The 25,734-nt window shown below is 42.6% G+C and overlaps 1 protein-coding gene across 2 annotated transcripts in view; it reads right to left on the reverse strand.

Moving 5' to 3' along the window:
• Positions 1–25,734, reverse strand: part of LOC112265690 (phosphofurin acidic cluster sorting protein 2) — a 75,412-nt gene that overhangs the window by 13,239 nt on the left and 36,439 nt on the right. The window contains exons 4-19 of one of the 2 annotated variants that reach the window (XM_042301786.1): positions 25,486–25,611; positions 22,868–23,030; positions 21,706–21,797; positions 21,192–21,275; positions 18,049–18,108; positions 15,226–15,377; positions 14,703–14,796; positions 11,699–11,788; positions 9,341–9,492; positions 8,340–8,472; positions 8,024–8,128; positions 7,410–7,516; positions 6,933–7,087; positions 6,472–6,582; positions 1,396–1,498; positions 743–775 (exon numbers count right to left, since the gene is read on the reverse strand). In XM_042301786.1, the coding sequence (XP_042157720.1) occupies positions 743–775; positions 1,396–1,498; positions 6,472–6,582; positions 6,933–7,087; positions 7,410–7,516; positions 8,024–8,128; positions 8,340–8,472; positions 9,341–9,492; positions 11,699–11,788; positions 14,703–14,796; positions 15,226–15,377; positions 18,049–18,108; positions 21,192–21,275; positions 21,706–21,797; positions 22,868–23,030; positions 25,486–25,611 (1,760 nt within the window). The remainder of the gene's footprint in view (positions 1–742; positions 776–1,395; positions 1,499–6,471; positions 6,583–6,932; positions 7,088–7,409; positions 7,517–8,023; positions 8,129–8,339; positions 8,473–9,340; positions 9,493–11,698; positions 11,789–14,702; positions 14,797–15,225; positions 15,378–18,048; positions 18,109–21,191; positions 21,276–21,705; positions 21,798–22,867; positions 23,031–25,485; positions 25,612–25,734) is intronic. The other variant, XM_042301788.1, reaches the window with a different exon arrangement.

The raw sequence follows: 25,734 nt of genomic DNA on the forward strand, positions 1-25,734 counted from the left end.
CCACTGTCATCTCTCCTTCTTTACACTCATCCTCCTCCTCATTTTTAATCTTGTTTCATCCCCTCTTTCTTGATCTCCCCCACATCTCTTTCTCTCTCTGAGGTAATAGGAAAGAACACATCAATGTCAACCTTTTTCTCTTAGATCTCATTGCGTCAAGTTTGCCCTACCATTCCCAACTTTAAAGACCAAAGTACGTGGGAGACCTTAAAGGTAGAGTCAGCAATGTGACATCATCAAACACAGCGGGGCGACTTCCTGATTACAGATTTCAACGATAACAGGGTTTCAATCCACTAAGACGGTCACTATTGGCTCTTCCCAATCTGTACGTTTGGCACTCCTTTGAGGCATTGCCGACATCGGAAAGATCCAATAATGGCAGCCTTGGCAGATTTGACTTTTGTTGTTGACTTCTGTAAGCAGGAAGTCACCCTGCAGTGTATAGTATGATGATGTCATATTGCTGACTGTATCTTATCCAAAATCCACATATCCAAACCAAATCCAAACCAGAAGCCAACCAAGCCAGAAAACAAACAAGTGGTTAAGACAGTAAGACATGCAAAAATTCAAATCAATACGGGGGTAGTCGATGCAGACCAGATATGAAGTTAAGACGAACAGCGAGTTATGTGTGGGTGGGTTAGGCATTAGACAACAAGGGGTCACAGGTTATATTGGTGGACAAAATGCAACACAGCAGGGGGGCGGGGTCAAACGAAAGGCTGCGGCCAGGTACCTGATGTAAAAATCAAAATATAAGCTTCTCTTCCTTGAATGCAAATGAAAGAAAAAGGTAGAAAAACTCAGTGTGGTAAAATGGTACACGTCGTTGTTGTTCTTCATGAGTTCATGACTTCTGTATGAGTCAACTGTCGCAAAATATGTGCTGTCAAAGTGTAGTCGACATATTCAGTGTAGTCGTTGATATTCTGTTGGTGCTAATTTGAATAAGCAAATGTTGTCGATGTCATTGAATGTGGTTGAAATTAGCAATACTGGTTGCTTTATCCAAAAATAAATTCATGAGAATGTAGCCACTAAATGTAATAATCTGAAGTGTAGAGGGAGCACTTGCTATACAATAGATAATCCAAATATAGTTTAATAGCATAATAGAATACAAAACTATCTACATACATAATATCTACATTTTACCAGACATTTCATAAACACACACACATGCACACGCGTGCATTGGCACACACACACCCTTAAATATCCCTCATTCATGCTGCACTCACATGCATGCACACGTTTGCTTTCTTGCACACACACACACACACACACACACACACACACACACACACACACACACACACACACACACACACACACACACACACACACACACACACACACACACACACACACACACACACACACACTTACCTTTTCTGTTTGTAGGTGAGCATGGCCTCAGAGATGGGACACTGGTGTGAAACACTGGCCCCAGCCAGGTACTGAGAAACGCGGCCTGCCACATCAATGTTGTCTTGGGAAACCCAAAGTGGAGGGCACAACCTATCATGTTTTTGTTTTTACACACTTTTTAAATCCCATGTATTACTATTTTTATTATTTTATTTTTAATGTATTGTATTATCATTCAACACCTACAGTAATGCAACAGTAGAAGCATCATAATATACGAATATTGTGTGTATGTGTCACGACTTCTGCCAAAGTCGTTGCCTATCCTTGTTCGGGCGGTGCTCTGCGTTCGACGTCACCGGTCTTCTAGCCATCATTGATCCATTTTTCATTTTCCATTGGTTTTGTCTTGTCTTCCCACACACCTGTTTTCAATCCCATTCATTACCTGTTGTGTATTTAACCCTCTGTTTCCCCTCATGTCTTTGTCAGAGATTGTTTATTGTCAGCGTAGTGTTTTTGTTGTATAGGTGCGCGACGGGTCTTCGTACCCATATTTTGTTTATGTTCTTTTTCCTGTTTAGTGTTATGGAGCATGTTACTATGACATTATTAAAAGACTCCATTTTACACTCCGTTTGACTCTCCTGCGCCTGACTTCCCTGCCACCTATACACATATGCCTGACAGTATGTGAGCATATTACACTTAAAGAAGTATTCGGTAAAACTTCCTGCTATGAATACCCTGTACATAAATAATAACTTACATATTTTGTAATCATGTTTTTAATAAATAAATACAATATTCTAATTATAACAAACTACTACATTTTAAGAACATTTAGAAAGACTTAAGCAAATTTGAAGAAAATGATGCCTAAATTTTATCAGCATATCGACTGTAGTACTCGTGCTGCTAAAACACAAGACCACTGTCACTCCAACTTCCGGGATGCATACAAGGCCCTCGCCCGCATTCCTTTCGGCAAATCTGACCACGACTCCATTTTGATCCTCCTTTCCTATAGGCAGAAACTCAAACAGGAAGTACTCGTGCTAAGGACTATTCAATGCTGGTCTGACCAATCGGAATCCACGCTTCAAGATTGTATTGATCACGCAGACTGGGATATGTTCCGGGTAGCTTCCGGGAATAATATTGACAAATATACTGAAACAGTAACTGCCTTTATCAGGAAGTTTATAGGAGATGTTGTACCCACTGTGACTATTAAAATCTACCCTAGCCAGAAACCGTGGATAGATGGCAGCATTCGTGCAAAACTAAAAGCGCGAACCACCGCATTTAAACATGGCAAGGTGTCTGGGAATATGGAAGAATACAAACCGAGTAGTCATTTCCTCCGCATGGAAATCAAAACGTCAGTGTAGAGACAAAGTGGAGTCACAATTCAATGGCTCAGACACAAGACATACAGTTGGGAGAACAAGTATTTGATACACTGACGATTTTGCAGGTTTTCCTACTTACAAAGCATGTAGAGGTCTGTAATTTTTATCATAGGTACACTTCAACTGTGAGAGACGGAATCTAAAACAAAAATCCAGAATATCACATTGTATGATATTTAAGTAATTAATTTGCATTTTATTGCATGACATAAGTATTTGATACATCAGAAAAGCAGAACTTAATATTTGGTACAGAAACCTTTGTTTGCAATTACAGAGATCATACGTTTCCTGTAGTTCTTGACCAGGTTTGCAGACACTGCAGCAGGGATTTTGGCCCACTCCTCCATACAGACCTTCTCCAGATCCTTCAGGTTTCGGGGCTGTCGCTGGGCAATACGGACTTTCAGCTCCCTCCAAAGATTTTCTATTGGGTTCAGGTCTGGAGACTGGCTAGGCCACTCCAGGACCTTGAGATGCTTCTTACGGAGCCACTCCTTAGTTGCCCTGGCTGTGTTTTGGTCGTTGTCATGCTGCAAGACCCAGCCACGACCCATCTTCAATGCTCTTACTGAGGGAAGGAGGTTGTTGGCCAAGATCTCACGATACATGGCCCCATCCATCCTCCCCTCAATACGGTGCAGTCGTCCTGTCCCCTTTGCAGAAAAGCATCCCCAAAGAATGATGTTTCCACCTCCATGCTTCACGGTTGGGATGGTTTTCTGGGGGTTGTACTCATCCTTCTTCTTCCTCCAAAAATGGCGAGTGGAATTTAGACCAAAAAGCTCTATTTCTGTCTCATCAGACCACATGACCTCCCATTCCTCTTCTGGATCATCCAGATGGTCATTGGCAAACTTCAGACGGGCCTGGACATGCGCTGGCTTGAGCAGGGGGACCTTGCGTGCGCTGCAGGATTTTAATCCATGACAGCGTAGTGTGTTACTAATGGTTTTCTTTGAGACTGCGGTCCCAGCTCTCTTCAGGTCATTGACCAGGTCCTACCGTGTAGTTCTGGGCTGATCCCTCACCTTTCTTATGATCATTGATTCCCCACGAGGTGAGATCTTGCATGGAGCCCCAGACCAAGGGTGATTGACCGTCATCTTGAACTTCTTCCATTTCCTAATAATTGCGCCAACAGTTGTTGCCTTCTCACCAAGCTGCTTGCCTATTGTCCTGTATCCCATCTCAGCCTTGTGCAGGTCTACAATTTTATCCCTGATGTCCTTACACAGCTCTCTGGTCTTGGCCATTGTGGAGAGGTTGGAGTCTGTTTGATTGAGTATGTGGACAGGTGTCTTTTATACAGGTAACAAGTTCAAACAGGTGCAGTTAATACAGGTAATGAGTGGAGAACAGGCGGGCTTCTTAAAGAAAAACTAACAGGTCTGTGAGAGCCGGAATTCTTACTGGTTGGTAGGTGATCAAATACTTATGTCATGCAATAAAATGCAAATGAATTACTTAAAAATCATACAATGTGATTTTCTGGATTTTTGTTTTAGATTCCGTCTCTCACAGTTGAAGTGTACCTATGACAAATAATTACAGACCTCTACATGCTTTGTAAGTAGGAAATCCTGCAAAATCGTCAGTGTATCAAATACTTGTTCTCCCCACTGTATGTGGCAGTGTCTACAGACAATCACAGACTACAAAAGGAAAACTAGCCACGTCGCAGACGCCGATGTCTTGCTTCCGGACAAGCTAAAACCAATGAGGAGATTGGGAGAGGCCGGATTTGCAGTGCGTTGACGCGAGTGGTGTGGTCAGTACGTAACACAGTGCCACCGACGCAGCCCGCTATGGGCTCGCCTTCTCAATGGCCGACGTGAGTAAGACATTTAAACGTGTTAACCCTCGCAAGGCTTCCGGCCCAGATGGCATCCCTAGCTGCGTCCTCAGAGCATGCGCAGACCAGCTGGCGGGTGTGTTTACCGAAATATTCAATCTATGCCCGTTCCAGTCTGCTGTGTCCACATGCTTTGAGATGGCCACCATTGTTCCTGTACCCAAGAATGCAAAGATAAATGAACTAAATGACTATCACTCCATAGCACTCACTTCTGTCATCATGAAGTGCTTTGAGAGGCAGGTCAAGGTTCATATCACCTCCATCTTACCTGTCACCCTAGACCCACTTCAATTTGCTTACCGCCCCAATATGTCCACAGACGATGCAATCGCCATCACACTGCACACTGCCCTATCCCATCTGGACAAGAGGAATACCTATGTAAGAATGCTATTCATTGACTCAGCATTTAACACCATAGTACCCTTCAAGCTTCAAGCATGAGGCCCTGGGTCTGAACCCCGCATTGTGCAATTGGGCCCTGGACTTCCTGATGAGCCGCCCCCAGGTAGTGAAGGTAGGAAACAACACCACTTCGCTGATCCTCAACACTGGGGCCCCCACAAGAGTGCGTACTCAGACCCCTCCTGTACTCCCTGTTCACCCATGACTGCGTGGCCAAGCACGCCTCCAACTCAACCATCAAGTTTGCAGACAACACAACAGTAGTAGGCTTGATTACCAACAACGATGAGACAGGTGAGGGCTCTGGGAGTGTGGTTCCAGGAAAATAACCTCTCACTCAATGTCAACAAAACAAAGGAGATGATCGTGGGCTTCAGGATACAGCAGAGGGAGCATCCCCCCATCCACATCGACGGAACAGCAGTAGAGAAGGTGGAAAGTTTTAAGTTCCTCGGTGTACACATCCCTGACAAACTGAAACGGTCCACCCACACAGACAGTGTGGTGAAGAAGGCGCAACAGCGTCTCTTTAACCTCAGGAGGCTGAAGAAATGTGGCTTGTCACCTAAAACCCTCACAAACTTTTACAGATGCACAATTGAGAGCATCCTGTCAGGCTGTATCACCGGCTGGTACGGCAACTGCACCGCCCACAATCGCAGAACTCTCCAGAGGGTGGTGGGTCTGCACAGCGCATCACCGGAGGCAAACTACCTTCCCTCCAGGACACCTACAGCACCCAATGTCACAGGAATGCCAAAAAGATAATCAAGGACAACAACCACCCGAACCACTGCCTGTTAATCCCGCTACCATCCAGAAGGCGAGGTCAGTATAGGTGCATCAAAGCTGGGACAGAGAGACTGAAAAATAGCTTCTAACTCAAGGCCATCAGACTGTTAAATAGCCATCACTAGCACAGAGAGGCAGCTGCCAAAATACACAGACTTGAAATCATTGGTTACTTTAATAAATGGAACACTAGTCACTTTAATAATGTCACTTTTAATAATGTTTACATATCTTGCCTTACTCATCTCATGTGTATATACTGTATTCTATACTATTCTACTGTATGCTCTGACATTGCTCATCCATATGTTTATATATTCTTAATTCCATTCCTTACTCGTGTGTATTGGGTACATGTTGTGAAATTGTTAGACATTAATTGTTACTGCTGCACTGTCGGAACTAGAAGCACAAGCATTTCGCTACACCCACAATAACATCTGCTAAACACGTGTATGTGACCAATAACATTTGATTTGATGTGACGGATAATGCACCATAATGCTGTAGATAGATGTTCCTAAACATCTATAACTGTATTTATGAAGCATTACGAGCAGAGCCCTATCATACATGGCATTGTGGCTCATAGTAAGCGTGAGCTGCTCCAGTTCTCTGCTGTACCTGATGTTGGGGCCTCGAGTCTGCCAAACAAGTCCCTCCAGCCGGCGTCCATGAAGATGTTGTTGAACTTGCTGTCGAACGAAGACATGTGTTTGGCCAGAGGATGAGTGCCTGCAGAGGGAGGAGCAGACTGATTAAAAGGCCACAGGAAAACAAAACGGAGTCCAACTTTTCTAGTCTGTATGTTGTTAGCCTGCTATGATACCCAGGGTTGTATATGAGATCTGTTCCTGTAACTAGTGTTTTGCGTGCAGTTTTCCGTTTGACGTCAATGTATGATTTATGGGAGCCTTGAGTTATGTGTGCAGAATTGTAAATATGCCATTATTTTCTATTGTTTGTGGACTTTTCCAATGCATGAATGAGAGTTTAAATGTATCCCCTAAATCTACTGAATTGAAATGGAATTGACGACTAACCCGAACCTGGACTCCATGGCGATCGGCTGAATTGCTGCTTACCGACAGGGATGACCAGGAAGCGGATATAGCTGAGCCAATCAGGCGTCTTGTTGGCCAGCTGCTCCACGAAGCACCTGAGGATGGTGCTGAGGTAACTCTGGTCTCCGGCCACCGCCACTTTGATGGTGGGGGGTGTCTGGGCATTGCAGTTACAGCTAGTCAGAGAAGTGGGGGGGAAAACATTGAGAAACAGTAACTTGTTTCCACTTTATAACATCATTACCCCTTTATTCTGCACTGTAATGGAAAGTGCTACCAAAACGTTTCACATATAAAAAATTGTACGGGCCTAATCATGACCATCATAAGATCCACTGGCCTTGGTGACCACTGAATTAAAATCCACATTAAAAAGTCTAAAAGAAACATTTACAATTTTACAATGAAGCCAAGTTAAAGTGAAATCTATTTGTTTCTCTGAACTACAACCATTGAATTAGAAAGAGAACATGTTCTGCAAAGGAAGTGAGTTCTTACAATCTCTGGATCCTGGTGACGATGGTGTTGAAGGCTGCATGGACATCCGCACCAGAGATGGTGCACACGATAGGCTGGCTGTGCTCATGGAGAATCTCAGATAGATACTGCAGGGAGGGAGAGAGAGACAGAGAGAGAGAGGTGAGATGGGGCTTGGGATAAACTGAGCTTGTCAACCAGAAGCCGACTCAAAAGACCTCAGGTCTGTGCGTGTGAGTGTACATCCACGCATGTCTGTGTTTGTGAGCGCACATGCTCCAGAGTTGCATTATGTTTACATAAGAAATGGATTCCCCCTGATTGCTAAGCCTATCTCCAGCTAGGCTTAGAGATATGAATGTCTAAAAATACCTGCCCTGGCGCATGTTCCTAAAAGGAGTATGTTTGTTGAGTGCACAGCTGATGCAAATGCTACTGATAGAATGAGTAGCATAAAGACGGTAATTACATAGTATTTATACAATACCGTAATTACGATTTTGTATCTTTACAATTTGTTAATTGAAATAAAAAGTGGATACCAACTGTTTTGAATTATTTTATATGCCCAGATAGTACCCTTGTCTTTACCACATAACTAGGCACACAGACCCCCACACACAGAAGTAGCCTACCTGGCCCTGCCAGTCTGTGGTGTTGATGAGGATGATGCTCTCTGGGAGCTGCTCGTCAGAGATAAGGATCTGGTTCAGCTGGTCGTACACTGACTTCCTGGGAACCTGGCGGAGGAAGAGGCAGAAGTCAAAGAAGAGAGGTCTATCTGTATACACATATGTTGATCTTGTACACACACACACACACACACACACACACACACACACACACACACACACACACACACACACACACACACACACACACACACACACACACACACACACACACACACACACTAGCTTACTTTACTATTGAGCACACACTCACACACACCTGGACAGCGATCCTGGATTCCGGGGATGTCTCGCTGTCAATGCTGCTAGTCCTGTCACTCTGGGCCTTGGAGTTCTGCCGGTCCTTCATGGACGTGCTCCTAGGACGCCTCTGCAGCTTGTTCTCTGTTTTACTGTGGACCACAAACAGGCACGGACCCAATGAAGCACTGATCCACAACTGAGCCAGGTTGAGCCACTGCTGAGAAATCTTAATAAATAAAAAATCTCCATAAATTCTAAGTAGTAGATATGCCTACAGCAAAACTCCTCAGACAATCCTGGCCATCTAATCATCCCCTGTGACTCTCCCCAGCAAAAGCTTTTCAAGCTTTTGTTCTGGAAGCATTTTGTGAGCACAAAATGTCTGTCACGCATTATCAATGTGGTTGCTGTAAGCCAGCTACACATTCATGGTTGAGTTCAATTATCCTTGCACAATAGAGAAATGTACAAAGACACATGTGCAATGTCTGTACTAGGCAGATTGCTTATTCAATGGATCTGACTTTGATTCATCAGATGAGTAGAGCGTCGGTGGAAGTGGTGCTAGGGGACGTCCTACTGCTGATTAGTTTGTTTATAGATAGGCATAGCGGGTGAAATCACTGTATGGCGCTGAACAACCAGAGGTAGACCTGATCTCTCTCTCTTTTTCTCATTCCGTCTCTCCCCCTCTCGCTCTTCCTCCCCCTCTCTCATCCCATCAATTTTATTTAGGGCATGTGTCTTATCCAACTCAGGCCCTGGAAAGCTACTGAGTTTGCAGGCTTTGTTCCAGCCCAGCACTAACACACCAGTTTCAAATAATGAACTAGTCATGATCAATCTGGATCACAGTTAGTGGTATCAGGTGCATTAGTGCTGGGTTGGAATAAAGCGTGCACACCCATCCTTGTTTAATGGTTAATAAGCAGCACTGTGTGTGTGATTGTGTGTGTGCGTGCGTGACTGCAAACATGCGTGAATGCATAAATGTCATACATGCAAGTGAGCAGCTACCTGGGCGACATGAGTGTCTGGGACTCGGTCTTGCAGAGTTTGGCCACTGGGCCGGGCAGTTTGTCCGTGCTCAGGTCCCAGCTGGTAGGGGTGGGATTGGGGTTAGCCTCACCTGGCCCTGTGCCAGCCCTAGTCTCCTCATCCTCTGCGTCCTGGACATAATGGGAGAAATATAGTTCAAAATATATACAGGAATGTAGAGTACATACTAGGGTATTTCACCCATGCATTGGATTTCCATCCGCTGCACAGTGTTCCCGCGGGTTAATTTCTCTCCCTAGAGATGAATTAACACTTTACTTAACAGTCCTTTTCCAGTTGGTATTGTCAGTGGGAATTCACTGACACCAGAGACACAAGTCATGAAGGTTTACCCTGTGCGAGTTGAGAACACCTGTTTTACAGGTAAACTCAATTATCTGCATCCCATACGGCACCCTATTCCATTTATAGTGCACTACTTTTGACCGGATCCCTACAGGCCCAAAATGAGTACACTACATAGGGAATATGGTGCCATTTTGGGGTGCAGTCATTGAGATCATTGTTTCCTCAATGGGATCATTCCCAAGAGGTAGCAACCAAAACCAATACGTAACAGACGATGAAATGCACATAGTACATAGAAAAAAGCTATTTCTGTGCAGGGTACCCGTTGTCGATGCATTTCAATATGTTGTCATGGTGACCATGAAAACATAACATAACGCCTGGCAGATGTCCGTGAACACATTCACATAAAGCTCAGTGTGTGCATGTAAGTATCATGTGTCCGCGTGTGTGAATGTGTGCATGTAAGTATCATGTGTCAGTGTGTGTGAATGTGTGCATGTAAGTATCATGTGTCAGTGTGTGCATGTAAGTATCATCTGTCCGCGTGTGTGAATGTGTGCATGTAAGTATCATGTGTCAGTGTGTGCATGTAAGTATCATGTGCATGTAAGTATCATGTGTCAGTGTGTGGATGTGTATGCATGTAAGTATCATGCATCAGTGCATGGATGTGTGTGCATGTAAGTATCATGTGTCAGTGTGTGGATGCGTGTGCATGTAAGCATCATGTGTCAGTGTGTGCATGTGTGTGCATGTAAGTATCATGTGTCTGTGTGTGGATGTGTGTGCATGTAAGTATCATGTGTCAGTGTGTGCATGTAAGTATCATGTCAGTGTGTGCATCTGTGTGCATGTAAGTATCATGTGTCAGTGCGTGGATGTGTGCGCATGCAAGTATCATGTGTCAGTGTGTGCATGTAAGTATCAAGTATCATTGTGTGCATGTAAGTATCATGTGTTTGGCCACTGAAAATCCCATCCTTGGGCCCCAAACATAAGCCTCCTCAGAATCTCTCCTTCCCTCCCTCTCTAAAGAAATGCATTGTCAGGTGCCCCTCGTTGCCGGGGTTCCCGGGGTGAACGATTGCAGAGGAGGCAACGGAGCGCGAGAGACAACGATGAAGAATAACAAACACTGCTCTTCTCACGGACGAATACATACGCTGACGCCCTCTCTACAGCCAGCTGGACCTGGGCCTCAGAGTGGTGTCAGTGTGTTTATACATCATGTGTGTGTGTGTGTGTGTGTATGTGTGTGTGTATGAGTGCGCTCGTGTGTATGTGTGTGTGTGTACACAATGTCTGTGTGTGTGCGCGTGCATGTATGCTTGTGTGTAATAATGGAGGTCTTTGTGGTAACCGTGTAAATGTACTCTTGTTCGCATCAAACTGGTCGAGTGGAAGATAAACAGATGGGAGCTGATTTATGATAATGGACAAAACAGACGTGCAGAGAGAGAGAGAAGAGAGAGAAGAAAAATATTTAAGAACCCCAGATCTATTTCTCCCATGTCTACCGTATTTTGTTCTGTCTACATTTGAGGAATGTTTACTGACAATTGCTGTTTCCATCAGGCCTGTGTTGAGTTTTTTATCTAACAGGTACATTACTTATAAAAATGGTTGGATGGAAACACGGTCAGTCAGAAAGAGAGAGAATGGGGGAAAAAGACAGGTAGAGAGAACGACAGACATTAAATGAGAGAACAGGAGCGAGTTGTGGCAAAGAGACAGGCAAAATCAGAGACAAAGTGGAAAGAAAGAGAGAAGTACTAGAAAATCCTGAGACAGAGATAGCAGCCCAACCACTGAGGAAGAGAGAGAACAGCAAAAGAGACAAAGAGCACTTGGGAACAGCACAAAATATGTTAAGCCTATAGGGATCCTCCAGATTACCCGCTGTAGAGTAAAGTTGTCCATAGACACTGATCTTGGGTCAGTTGTACCCCACCTATGGTTAAGGTCAGAATTGGGGGAAGGGAAGCTGATATTAGAGCTGTCCCTAGGGGCAGCTTTCCCACTCACCCCCGCAGGAGACTCCAATCCGGCGCTGTCGTCTGTATACTTGGTCCCTATTAGGACTTTGGCCCTGTCCGGGGTCAGCAGATCTCCACCCTAAAAGGAGCAGAACACAGGACGCAGTTACCAAAACTGCCTGCTAGGGGACGCCCTTGAGCATATCCTAATTCCATGTCTCTAATATAGAAAAATAAATCACATGAACTCTATTCACAGTGAGCTTTCATATGCGCCAGCTGGCAGCGAAATAGCAGACTACTAACCCTTAGGTGGCTGGCTACCCCCTTAGCTGGCTACTTTTCCTTGACACAAGCTGCATCAGACTTTCAGGAACACACTGTATTCATGACATTTCTATCTGCAACATTAAACGAGTTTGCTTACTTAAAGCTGGAATCATTAATGGTGAAACTGTCACATTTCTTTGTGATATTACAACAACAAAGAAGTTACTGCAAACAAAGAACACTCTTTTCTTCCCTACGACATCATTGCATGTGCAATACAACAGTAAAATATGTACTGCCATTTTTTTTTACCCACGTCCAGCGACGCTCCTCACCGCTTCATTAACAAAACAAAAAGAATGGCGGTGGGTCAGACAGTGGAACTGTTTCCCCTACTGCGGAATCCGTCTTTAACGTACGCAAGGGTCAAACTCTGAAATGCCTTTATTGATACTTTGTGCTCACATATTTGATGAGACAATCAATGTTCTCGCTAGAATAGATCCATATTTTGTGGCAATGTTTGACCCGCTTGAATGAGTGACAATTCCTCCTCAGTACAAATCATTTCTGCGGGGCTTAGGACACCGTGCATGCAGAATCGATCTGGCCTTACTCAATGTCTGACACTCACACTAAGAAACCACCCACACAGTTACAAGGTGTCTGGTTCAGTACACAGTACTACCATACATACAATTCCGAGAATATCCAGGAATAACCATCTAAAATGCCTGGCATATGGATGCCACATATAATTTACTATTTAAAGGGTATAGCTAAAACTGTACCTAATCTAAAATACCTGGCATATGGATGTCAAAAAGAATGTAATATTTTTAAGGATAGTTCACCCAAGCTACAAATTTACCTAAACTAAAATGCCTGGCATATACACTGCTCAAAAAAATAAAGGGAACACTTAAACAACACAATGTAACTCCAAGTCAATCACACTTCTGTGAAATCAAACTGTCCACTTAGGAAGCAACACTGATTGACAATAAATTTCACATGCTGTTGTGCAAATGGAATAGACAACAGGTGGAAATTATAGGCAATTAGCAAGACAACCCCAATAAAGGAATGGTTCTGCAGGTGGTGACCAGACCACTTCTCAGTTCCTATGCTTCCTGGCTGATGTTTTGGTCACTTTTGAATGCTGGCGGTGCTTTCACTCTAGTGGTAGCATGAGACGGAGTCTACAACCCACACAAGTGGCTCAGGTAGTGCAGCTCATCCAGGATGGCACATCAATGCGAGCTGTAGCAAGAAGGTTTGCTGTGTCTGTCAGCGTAGTGTCCAGAGCATGGAGGCGCTACCAGGAGACAGGTCAGTACATCAGGAGACGTGGAGGAGGCCGTTGGAGGGCAACAACCAAGAATATTTCATTCATTCATATCTAGGATGTGTTATTTTAGTGTTCCCTTTATTTTTTTGAGCAGTGTACCGTAATTTCCGGACTATAAGCCGCTACTTTTTTCCCACGCGTTGAACCTCGCGGTTTATACATTGACGCGGCTAATTTATGGATTTTTCCCACTTTCACAAGATTTATGCCGCCAACAAAACTGAGCACCGTCACATAATGTGACGTAAATCGAGTGCGCTCAAACTTCCCATCATTCTGATTACGGTAGTCATTTTGTCACCCTCATCATGGCAAAGACACGGAGAAATGCATATGATGCAGCTTTCAAGTTGAAGGCGATCGATCTGGCTGTTGGAAAAGGAAATAGAGCTGCTGACAGCGTGGAGCATTGTCAAAATCCACTATCATCAACGGGTTTCGAAAGGCTGGACTGCTGCGTGTTGAAGAGGGCAGCGATCCAACATCGGATAAAGCAATTCTGAGGCTATTCAACTCCGACACCGAAGGAGATGACTTCAGTGGTTTCAGTGCACAGGAGGAGGAAGATAGTGACCAATGACTTTCTTGGTAGGCTACTGTTTAATTTTTGTTACAAGCCATGTTTCGTTAAAGCCTATTTATTTTTGTTACAAGCCGTGTTTCGTTTAAAAAAACGTACATATATATATATTTTTTTAAAGGCTGTGTAAAGTTAATTTGTTTCAATGTATCGGTAGGCACCTGCGGCTTATAGACATGTGCGGCTTATTTATGTACAAAATACATATTTTTTAATAATTCAGTGGGTGCGGCTTATATTCAGGTCTGCTTAATAGTCCAGCAATTACGGTATATGGTTAATTGGGGGTGTTTCGAAACGCAAAGAGCCAAGGTCGTGCACAAGCACTGAGGCTGAGAACATTTGGTATTTATCAACGGTTACCTCCTACCGGTGTGTGTATGACGCTCATAGGATTGTTTGATAAAACACTTTTTTTATTCGATTTTTAGGAATAGTTTCTATGCAATGTTGATAAATGATGCCCCTGGGATATATATGGATGTCACAAATCACTACTATTTAAAGGAATAGTTCATCCAAGCTACAAATGTTCCTCATCTTATGGATAGCTAAATAGAGATAAACCTGGAGATCTAAATAGACAATGGATCTGGATAGTCAGCAACCTACCCATGTTTGCATAGCTTTAGAGCATGTGAGCGTTGTTGGGTTAAAAAAAACAATGGGAGCTGTAGGACACATGTTAGCATTAGCATGCTAATCCAAATTCTATTAAAAAGATAATCCTATAGAGTAACAAACAAAAACATTTGTGTGTGTGTGTGTATCAGTGTGTGTGGCGTGGGATTGTTGTGACCTTATGCTCCAATTGCAACAAAGAGGAGTGAGTGTGTGTGTGTGTTTGCTTACGATGCAGGCCAGGTCCCTGGCCTGGCTCTTCTGACTGTGCAGACTCCCAATCTCAGTCTGGGAGCTCGAATGGGACATTCCCTCAAAGAAGGGCCTGGGTGACAACCACATAAACAAAAAAACATATTTGAAACTTTCAGAAAAAATACATACTTGAGAGACTGTGCTGAGATGTGTAGTAGGGACACTAACTTGTGTACCCATTTAGGTGATGTTTTCATACTAGTCATTCAGCTGCAGTTGTCTCTCACGTTTCTCCCCTGCAGCGACTTTCTTTTCTCTCTCTTTTGATTTGATGTACAGTAACAATGCACAAATAAACTCCCCTTAACACTGTGGAAAAAAATGAGTCTTCACTTTGACTAAAGTGTGAACATTATATGGGGCCCTGTTTGAGTGTAGGTGTACTGGCGACATAATGTGGGGCCCTACTTGAGTTTGGGTTTATCTGTATTTGGGACATTTTGTGGGGCCTTACTTTAGTCAAGGTGTACAGTACTGATAACATTTAGCAGAATCTTACTTGAGTTTGGGTTTGGGCGTGCTGAGGACACTCTCGTTGTCCTCCATCTCAGGGCCGCTGTCACTCTGGTTGTAAACCTCCAGACTATCATAGAGCAGGTCCAGATCCTCCTCCACCTCCTGGGTCTGGTCCACTGGGTCCGAGTCCAGAACCTAGCAACAACAAATGGACAGTGAAATAATCAGTCAATCTTTTATCTATCCATCCATCAACCAATAAAATCACTTCCAAAGAGCAAGTAATAGCACACTGGCAAGGAATAACTCCTTTGGCTGATGGAGTTGAAAGAGTAGCATTGGTAACTCAGAAAATAGTATACATACACAACCAGTTTTTAAATACACCACCCTGTTCACAAAAATGGTTCACTCCTACAGACAGTGAAAATGGCTTGCTATATAAATCAGGCAGACAGGCATCCAGTTACTGTTCCACTGAATGTCCGAATGGGCAAACGAGTGACCTAAGCGACTTTGAGCGTGGTATGATCTTCGCTGCCAGGCGTGCCGGTTCCAGTAACTCAGAAACGGCCCAGCCTCCTTGGTTTTTCACGCACAAGTGTCTAGGGTTTTACCGAGAATCACGTGACAAACAAATAACATCCAGTTAGCGGCAGTCATGTGGGCGAAAACAGCTCGTTGATTGAGAGAGGTCGAAGGAGAATGGCAAGAATCATGCAAGCTAAGAGGTGGGCCACAAACAGGCAAATAACGCCGCAGTACAACAGTGGTGTGCAGAAAGGCATCTTGGAACGCACAATTTATGGGTCCTTGTCACGGATGGGCTATTGCAGCAGACCACCTCACCGGGTTCCACTCCGATCAGTTAAAAACAAGAAGAAGCGGCTACAGTGGGCACGCCATCACCAACACTGGACAATTGAGGAGTGGAAAAACATTGCCTGGTCTGATGAATCCCAGTTCCTGTTGCATCATGCTGATGGCAGAGTCAGGATTTGGAGTAAGCAGCATGGGTCCATGGCCCCATCCTGCTTACTGTCAGCGGTACAGGCTGGTGGTGTAATGGAGTGGGGAATGTTTTCCTAGCGTAGGTTAGGTCCTTTGATACCAACAGATCAATGTTTAAACTCTACACCTTGTAGAATCCATGCCACGAAGAATTCAGGATGTTCTCGAGGCAAACAGGGGTTCAACCCGGTACTAGATGGGTGTACCTAATAAAGGTTATATATCTTTAGCCATACTGCTATTGTAACAACATGATGAATACATTTTCTCTACAATAGCAAGTTGTTTTCTCTGGAAACATGACAGGTCTCAAAGGAGGAAATTGGGAGTTTCCATATTTCCCTTTGAAGTTGACAAACAGCTATAACAGTTATTTGGAATACCGTGTGCATGCACACACGTGCACACACTGTCACATGATACGTACATGCACACACTGACACAAGCTATTGTAATGGAATATGCATACAGAATGCATATAACACAGATAATGTTCTTTCAGCTAGGAGAGTATTTATATTATTTGTCAATTAGTTCTGAAATGACTTGGAGCACAAAACAAAATTGATTAATTTAAATGAATTCCCACAGGCCATACGTTACCGACTTGGTTGTCTCTGTGCCTTTTATGAATCATTACCGACTGAGATGAGACCAATTAAAAATATCGAAACATCAATTAAAAACTCACTGCTAAGCGATAATAAATCAGCGTTCTGTTGTAAATCTCAAATGTAGTTTTTGTTGCAGAAAGAGTAATTAATTTCCCTTCAAATTCTCACTAGCTGAATATCTCAATTTATTTTTACTCAAATGACGCTCATAGTTTGTGATTGACTTTTACAAACGAACCAAACGTCTGGATTGGTGCAGTAATAAACTAGTGCTGCCAATCAAGGGCTCCCACACCCCTGCTACTCTCATCAGTTCCAAGTGAAGTGACACTCAATGAGTAATTTACAAGTATGTAATTAGGATTAAATATATTGGCAGGTGCTGAAGCACAACTTTGGGTTAGGGAAGACTCGAACAAAGTGAAACACTGGCTCTAATGGACAATGCTTTTCCAAAGGTTTTCAATTATTTATTTCTTCCGACGACAGGATGCATGACAAAGCTGTGACCGGGGTCAACCAACTGTTCCATAGAATGTCCTGTCAGTAAAATAGGTATGTTGATCCAATCCTGCACATAACCAACCATTAATGAACCCAGCCAGGCCTGTACACGTTGAACCATGGGTTGTGTCCCAAATGGCAAGCTACTCCCTACATAGTGAGAGATGGGCCCTGGTCTAATGTAGTGCACTATACAGAGAATAAGGTGCAATTTGGGACATACAAATGATACCACAGTTGCCTTTCCTACTTAGGTCACTTCCTGCTTGAAGCAGAGGTAATATCATTAAGGAGTTAGGTGATAAAGGAGAGCGGCGCTCTCAGGGCGAGACTGGTAGTCAGCGAGCGAGGTTAGGTTAAAGAGACTACAGTGGGCCGACAGTAGCAAAAGCGCTTAAATCAATTAGATTGATCTGTAAACAGAAAGGGTCAAAGACAATACGCTCCATATATATGGGACTTCATTAACAGATTGCATGGTATAATGGTATAGTTTTTTGGTTGGTAGAACCTTTTCACAAAATGGTTCTTTGAGGGTTCTTCATTGGGTGAACGGGTTCTACATAGGACCAAAAATGCTTCTCCCCGAAAACAAGAAAGGGTTCTCCTACAGGGACAGATGAAGAACACTTTATGAACCTTGTAGCATTCTACAAAAACTTTGAAGCAGTGGCAGATGAATCCCTTGCAGCGTGTTATTCATATATAACAGAACAGTTCAAGCGTGCAGTACTAACCTCATCCGTCACTTTGAATCGCTTCAACAGGGCCACAAACTTCTGTTTGAAATTGGGTTGCTGTAAAATGAGAGTGAGAGAGAGGGTGGAGGAGAGGGAGGGAGAGGAAGAGAGAGGAAGAGAGAGTTTGGTGTCAACAAGAGTACACCAAGAACTTGTCAGAACGATCATTTTTAGTGGGATCCCCATTTGCTGACGCCATGACGTAAGCTAATCTTTCAGAGACATCAGTGTAACCAACAAAGCTGTCTTCAAACTCATGGGATGACAGCTCTATAATACTGAGAGCTCAATAAATCACAATAGACTTCTGAGTCTAGTCTTCACCGCCAAATGTTATTACACTCCGGAGTGAAGTTTCCCATAGGTAAAGATCTAGGAAAAGCTTCCCCTTCTCCAATCCTAGCAATATTTATTCATTGGGAAAAAGCTCAACTGACCCAAAATCAATGTCTAGGAGCAATTTCACCCTACTCCCATTAATATGCTTATCTGAAGAGTGCCAGCATCTGAAGAGCACTAGGATGCACCATTAAATGTCAGTTAATGTTCACACGGCTTAGTGGCTTCGACCTCGGTGAACTTATGTGTGCATGATTCGCTGATTCACCAAAGGCACATCAGGTCATTGGAGAGAGCCAGACATGTCATTATTAACAACATTAAGGATTATTGATTGAAGCAAGTACCCAGACCTAGGGAAAAGTATTTGTTAAAGTGTGCGTTTATTTGTGATTTATGTTTGTGTGTGTATGTCTGTGTGTGTTACCAGCTATCATGTGTGGGTCTCAGTTTGTGCGTGTTGCTGCCTGCTTAATTTGTATCCTTAGTTGGTGTCTGCGTCATCTACACAGTGTTTTGGTCTAAAAGTGGACGTTGAACTCATTCCAGGACAACTCTCCTGTCACTACTGCTTAGATAAGGATTTGGGGGACAGAAGACATCTTCTGTGCCATCCCTGAAAAGAACAAGACTGAGTAGCAGACCTAACACAGAAACACCTTAAAGAGATTACAGTGAACTCTTGATGACTGCACCCATTTGCACTGGCTTGGAACTTTCGAGACAGCACACACTAAACCTGAGCATAAAGTTATCAGAAGCAAGGCATTGAATTGGGACCCGAAAAACTGTATTGCATTTAAATGTAGTTTGTACTTACAGTGCCTTCAGAAAGTATTCACAACCCTTGACTTTTTCCACATGTTGTTGAGTTACAAATTGGGATTAAAATGGATTTAATGGTCTTTTTTTCTTTATGACGATCTACACAAAATATTTGGTAATATTAAAGATTCATTTTTTAAAGACGAATGAAAAATATTACACTAATATATATTGATAAAATAATTAGAATCCCCTTTGGTAGCGATTACAGCTGTGAGTATTTTTGGGTAAGTCTCTAAGAGCTTTACACACCTAGATTGTACAATATTTGCCCATTGTTCTTATTTAAACCCTTCAAGCTCTGACAAGATGCTTTTTAGTAATTGACAGACATTTTCAAGTCTTGCCATAGATTTTCAAGACAATTTAAGTCAAAACTGTAACTAGGCCACTCAGGAGCATTTAATGTCACATTGATAAGCAACTACAATGTAAATTTGGCCTTGAGTTTCAGGTTATTGACCTGCTGAAAGGCGAATTTATCTCCCAGTGTTTGTTGGAAAGCAGACTGAACCAGGTTTTCCTCTAGGATTTTGCCTGTGCTTAGCTCTAATCCATTTTTTTTTATCCCCCAAAATAATTCCCTAGTTCTTGCTGATGACAAGCATACCCATAACATACCCATAAGAGTGGTACTCAGTGATATATTGTGTTCGATATGCCCAAAACATAATGCATTGTACATAATGCATTGTATTCAAGACAAAAATGTAATTTATTTGCCACATTTATTGCAAACAGGATGCATGTTTTAGAATATTTTGATTCTGTACAGACTTCCTTCTTTTCACTCTGTCATTTAGGTTAGTATTGTAGAGTAACTACAATGTTGTTCATCCATCTTCAGTGTTCTCCTATCATAGCCATTAACTGTTTTAAAGCCACCATTGGCCTCATGGTGAAATCCCTGAGTGGTTTCTTTACTCTCGGGCAACTGAGTTAGGAAGGACGCATGTATCTTTGTAGTGACTGGGTGTATTGATACACCATCCAAAGCGCAATTAATAACTTCACCATGCTCAAAGGGATACATATATATATTTTTATCAATCTACCAATAGGTGCCCTTCTTTGCGAGGCATGGGAAAATCTCCCTGGTCTTTGTTGTTGAATCTGTGCTTGAAATTCACTACTCGACTGAGGGACCTTACAGATAATTGTGTGGGGTACAGATATATATTTTTTAAATATACATATTTTTAATTGAACCTTTATTTAACTAGGCAAGTCAGTTAATTAAGAACAAATTCTTATTTACAATGACGGCCTAGGAACAGTGGCTTAACTGCCTTGTTCAGGGGCAGAACGACAGATTTTTACCTTGTCAGCTCGGGATTCAATCTAGCAACCTTTCGGTTACAAGCCCAACGCTCTAACCTCTAGGCTACCTGCCACCTCAGACATGGGGTAATCATTCAAAAATGATATTAACCACTATTATTGCACACAGAGTGAGTCCATGCACCTTATGTGACTTGTTAAGCACATCTTTACTCCTGAACATATTTAGGCTTGCCATAACAAAAGGGTTGAATACTTACTGACTGAAGACATTTCAGCTTTACATTTTTGTAAACATTTCTAAAAACAAAATTTCACTTGAGTGTAAATCAGTGGAACAAAATCTCAATTGAATACATTTTAATTTTAGGCTGTAAAAACAAAATGTGGAAAAAGTCAAGGGGTGTGAATACTTTCTGAAGGGCACTCAAAAGGATTTGACAGAGTCAACATGCATAGTATGAAAAAGCATGGTATGAAAAACACATAATTGAAAACAATCCCCTTCCAAGAGTTTGTACCTGCAGACCCTGCCATCACATGAACAGGTGCTGTACCTCAGGGCTCTATGCTGGGGCTATTCTCATTCTCACTGCACTAAAATAAACTTACAAGCTAGGCTTGATGTGTATTTTAAAGAATTTATCCAACCACATTGTAAAGTTGTTGATATAGTTAGGCTCTCCCATCCTTACCCTTGTCATGGATGTTGTTCGAATCATTTTCCTCCGGTTTTTCTTTGGCTTCCTTTGCCCATCATCATCCTCATCGTACAGGTCCTATAAAAGAGTTTTGTGTCTTAAAGATCAGTGTTTTTACAACCCATGGGAATGTACCTTTTTGTTCCAAGCCCAGCACTAACACACCTGCTCATCAAGATTAGTTGAATCAGGTGTGTTAATGCTGGGCTAGAACAATAAAGTGTTTGTTCTCAAAACAAGGTCTGGGCGTACTGCTAAATTGCAGCTACTGATAAGTGAGGATTTGTACAGTCAGCCACTTGCATGAACACAGAAATTGGTTAGTAGAACAGCACATGAATAGTAGACAGAAGTTTAGATAAAAGAAAAGCACAAACATAGAAAGTCCCTTACATTCCATCCTCTTACACAACGACAGTATACAGTGTGTATTTTTGGGTGTCCATTACAGATAATTAGAGCTGGAGATCTTCCCCAACAGCTAAGTGTAAGATGTGCTGTGTCTCACCACTGGTTGAACAGCATCGTCACTAGCTTCCTGCTCCGAAGAGTAGCTGTCGTCGTCATCCTCTGAGTAGTTATCCATATCTGGGGAGCGATCTGGGGTCAAAGACAAGAACAAACTGGAGAATTTAGCATTGATTTTAAATGTCTATGTTCCATTGCTCCAATCAGAGGCTCTGAGCTAAAAGGAAGAGGTCAAGTAAGTTTAAATGCCTCTAATGTCACTCCATACTTCCTCAAGGAAGGGAAAATAGAATGAATGAATGAGTGAGTTTAGTAACATTTTTCAAAAGATTTCATATAGCTTGCCGGCCATCTGGCTAATATTGCATCCTTGGCAGATGATTTTATTTTGGGGTGCGGGCCGTCAGTTTCACAGTGAATCCCTTTACATTAGTGCAGCTGACATCTGTATCGTTTATTCAGCGTCCATTTTGGCTCTGGGAGCACGAGGATCCTAAGGGAGCATCATGTGCCAGGCTGTAACCGCCTTAAGAACCACTGAAAATAATATCCTGCATTTTCCCTCAGTAACATTGGTCCTAATGTACTTAAGCTGTCATGGTTAGGGGTATAGGCACCGATAGTAATGATGGTCTGTGGACACAGGCAATATGTAGGAAGGACCCTTCCCATGGGGCAATTAGTGGGTCTGTGGTGGGCTTATTGCACTTCAGTAAATAGACATTTAAGTAGTGAATGTATGGAAATCTCTAGAGTTACACAAGGACGAGTGAAACATTGAGACACTGAGACTACACAGAATACGTTTCTTTCAAAAGCATTTTCTTTAGAAAAGTTAACATTTGTGAAAACGAGTTGTCAATATAGAAACACATGTCTATTAAAATGTGCAATTGCCAAGGAAATGGTTTCCCTCACATGACTGTCAGGCTAAGTGCAATGTAAATATGCACTTTTTATGCAATTAAAAGCCCTGCGATAGACTAGTGTCCAGTCCAGCGGGTGTACTTGTACATCAAGCTGACTCATGCTACAAAAACAAGTGATAGGCTCCTGCCCCAAGGGCCATTCTGACTCGGATAAGGATACTTTATGCAATTAAATAACATTATGCCAAAAACATCGGTTTTCAGGATGAATAGCTTTCCTTAGTGTGCGGGCCAAACACTTGTGATGATAAGCACTGATTTCCAGGTCCCCACCTAAGGCTTTGGCCTTGGTCCCTGTCTGCCCGCTGCCGTCCTCATGGTCAATGGGCTGACTGGACAGGGAATACACACTGAGCTCGGCCGCACGCACCGGCACCTCCTTCACGTTGCTATGGAGACCCAGGATCTGGGCTCCATCTGTCGGGTGTTGCATCACCTAAACACAAGTCAGGACAGAGAAGTGTGTGAGCGACGTACAAGTGTTGTTGCGTTCATTCATACAGAACAATGAGTACCTGAGTAAAATACATAATGCAGAAGCACACACACAGACACACACACAGACACACAAACAGACACACACATAGACACACACAGACACACACACAGCCATAAACACAAGCTCACAAGCGCAGGCAGACACACATTCATAAATTTGCACATACACATGCACATTCAACTGAAACACACAGTTTTTGTTAGAAACGGAGCAGCTTTATTTCCCCCCCCATGTTTTCTTCCTCATGTCTCACCAAATCGGATTTGTGCCTCTCACCTTGACACAGTTCGCTCTAAGCTCTAGGCTGTGTACCAAATCGCATACGGTGCCATTTGAGAGGCAGCCCTGGAGTTTCATTAACCATCAATCACTTCGGCAGGTTGCATCGAGAATGAAAGCCCCAAATGTTCTCCAATCACTGCTGTCATTCAAATCCAAGAGAAAGCCTGACAGCATTTTGTTCATGCACATCTCACATCTCTACATCTCATTCTCTCCGGCATGCTGTATTATTTAGCCGTTTGCGGAGGCGGAGTTTGAAACTAATTGCGAGTGTATTGCGGATGGAGACCTGAGGAAATGTAGCTATGGTAGTCCTGTAATGTAATTGGGGGAATGGGGAAGCATGCCTACATCCGGGGGCATTGTTTAATGTTGGCTGGTGGCTCTGCGGAATAGTTCATGGATGTGCATATAATGACATTGGCTGGTGTTCAGTCAATTTCAAATAGTGGGTTTCTGAATATCGCTTCTGTTCACTTTATGCATTCGGTTACAGTTCCTTGTTATGGCCGGTTAATAGGTTCCTTCTTGCTTTGCCAACTTTGAATTTAGCACAGACCTGGCTAAAAATGGATTCTGAATTGGAACTGGTAGAGCAGCCTGATCTCATAGACTAGACGTAACATAATATACATCAGTATGATGTGTTACATTTGGTATGGTTACATAAGACAGAAGGTTACTTAATGCAAAAATGAAAGGAGGGTGGTAGGTCGAGGTGGATGAGTAGCACGTAGGCGTATAACGCAAACGTCTAGCAACCCAAAGGTTGTGTGTTAGAATTTCATCATGGACAACTTTAGCATTTTAGCTAATTAGAAACTTTGCAAATATTTACTACTTTTTAGCTACTATGCAGCTACTTAACATGTTAGCTAACCCTTCCCCTACTTAACCCTTTAACTTAACTCCTAACTCTAATACTTTAACCAACCTCCTAACCTAACCTTAACTCCAACCCCTAGCCTAGCTATGATATACATTAGCATTAGAAACCTAGCCAATGTTAGCCACAACAAATTGGAATTCGTAACATATCATACATATTGAAAATTTCGAACAGATTATACAAATTGCAATTCTTACATATCAAACAAATTGTAATGCGTAACATATCATGTGAAATGGATGAAGGACATCCACAAAGTAATGCATATCACACAAAACATATCATACTGAATGAAGTGTTTCGAATTTACGTACAGAATAATATGAAATGCTCTGAGACCAGTAAAGGCAGGCTATGTGTTGAGGTATAAGTGCTTGCTGGGGTATGTGTTGAGGTATGGGCCCTGCCAGAGTGCGAATTAAAACCTGTTTTGAGTGCACACGCCTAATAATAAAGGCATCATTTAAACTGTAAAAATGGATTACCTTTTAATGTGACATGAACACAACCAGTCATGATATTTTCATCTGATTGTCAAACAAATCTCTTTAAAAAGTAGGAATGTTTGTCCACTCCAAAATAATTCCAGCATCCAGACTGCATCCTGGCACCATTTTATGAATGGAAATAGACATCTGTTACAAAACACCAAAAAGTGTGCCTAATGATATTCCGTGATTGCCATTGATTAGGCCTACATTAATTGATGCGTCTTGCTGACCAATTTAGCTTTTTTGTAGCCTGAAAAGTTGGGACACCTGAAATGCATTGGAATAAAGGCTATTTTTCTCAAGGACGCATGGCAAACAAATGGCAAAAAATGTACTTCCTACAAAGGAAAATCTATGAGGAAAGGAGCTCATCTAAAGCCGAAATTCAGCACTACTGAATGGACAGCGCTGCCACAAAGAAACAATGTTTAAACAATGAAGAAAAAGAGGTGGGGGTGTTCATGTCATTGGAAGATTTTATTTTCATATTTACCACTGTAAAACATATTTACCACTGCATTTTAAACGAATAGGAGAATAGTTAAATTAGCATTACTTAGAGAGACCCCCAAAGTTGGACTTTTGTTGAGACTCCCCCCGTATTTCGCACCATGGGCCCCGTTTCCATAGTTACAGATGTATAACCCCATGACAAGAAATGTGCGTTTGACTTCATATGCTGTTGTGATAAAAAAAAAAATGGTCACAAGTATTAAGCTGTTGTCTTTACCTCTGCCATATTTATGACGCCCACAGCTAAGGTCTTATACCCCAGGATGGTACGGTTTTTATATCGCTTCCTCCTCTGCAGCATGATCTGCAATCGGTTGGCGTCCCTTTTGAGGAAGTGGGGATACTAGGGGGGACAGAAAAGGGCGTAACACACAGGTGTTACAGGAGGTTACATCACACCGTACATCATGTCTGTAGCCATGACAATGTTTTTCTTCAGTCAGTCATTTCTTTGATGCCTTCAGAT

The sequence above is a fragment of the Oncorhynchus tshawytscha genome, linkage group LG02, assembly GCF_018296145.1.
Source record: "Oncorhynchus tshawytscha isolate Ot180627B linkage group LG02, Otsh_v2.0, whole genome shotgun sequence".
NCBI lineage: Eukaryota > Metazoa > Chordata > Actinopteri > Salmoniformes > Salmonidae > Oncorhynchus > Oncorhynchus tshawytscha.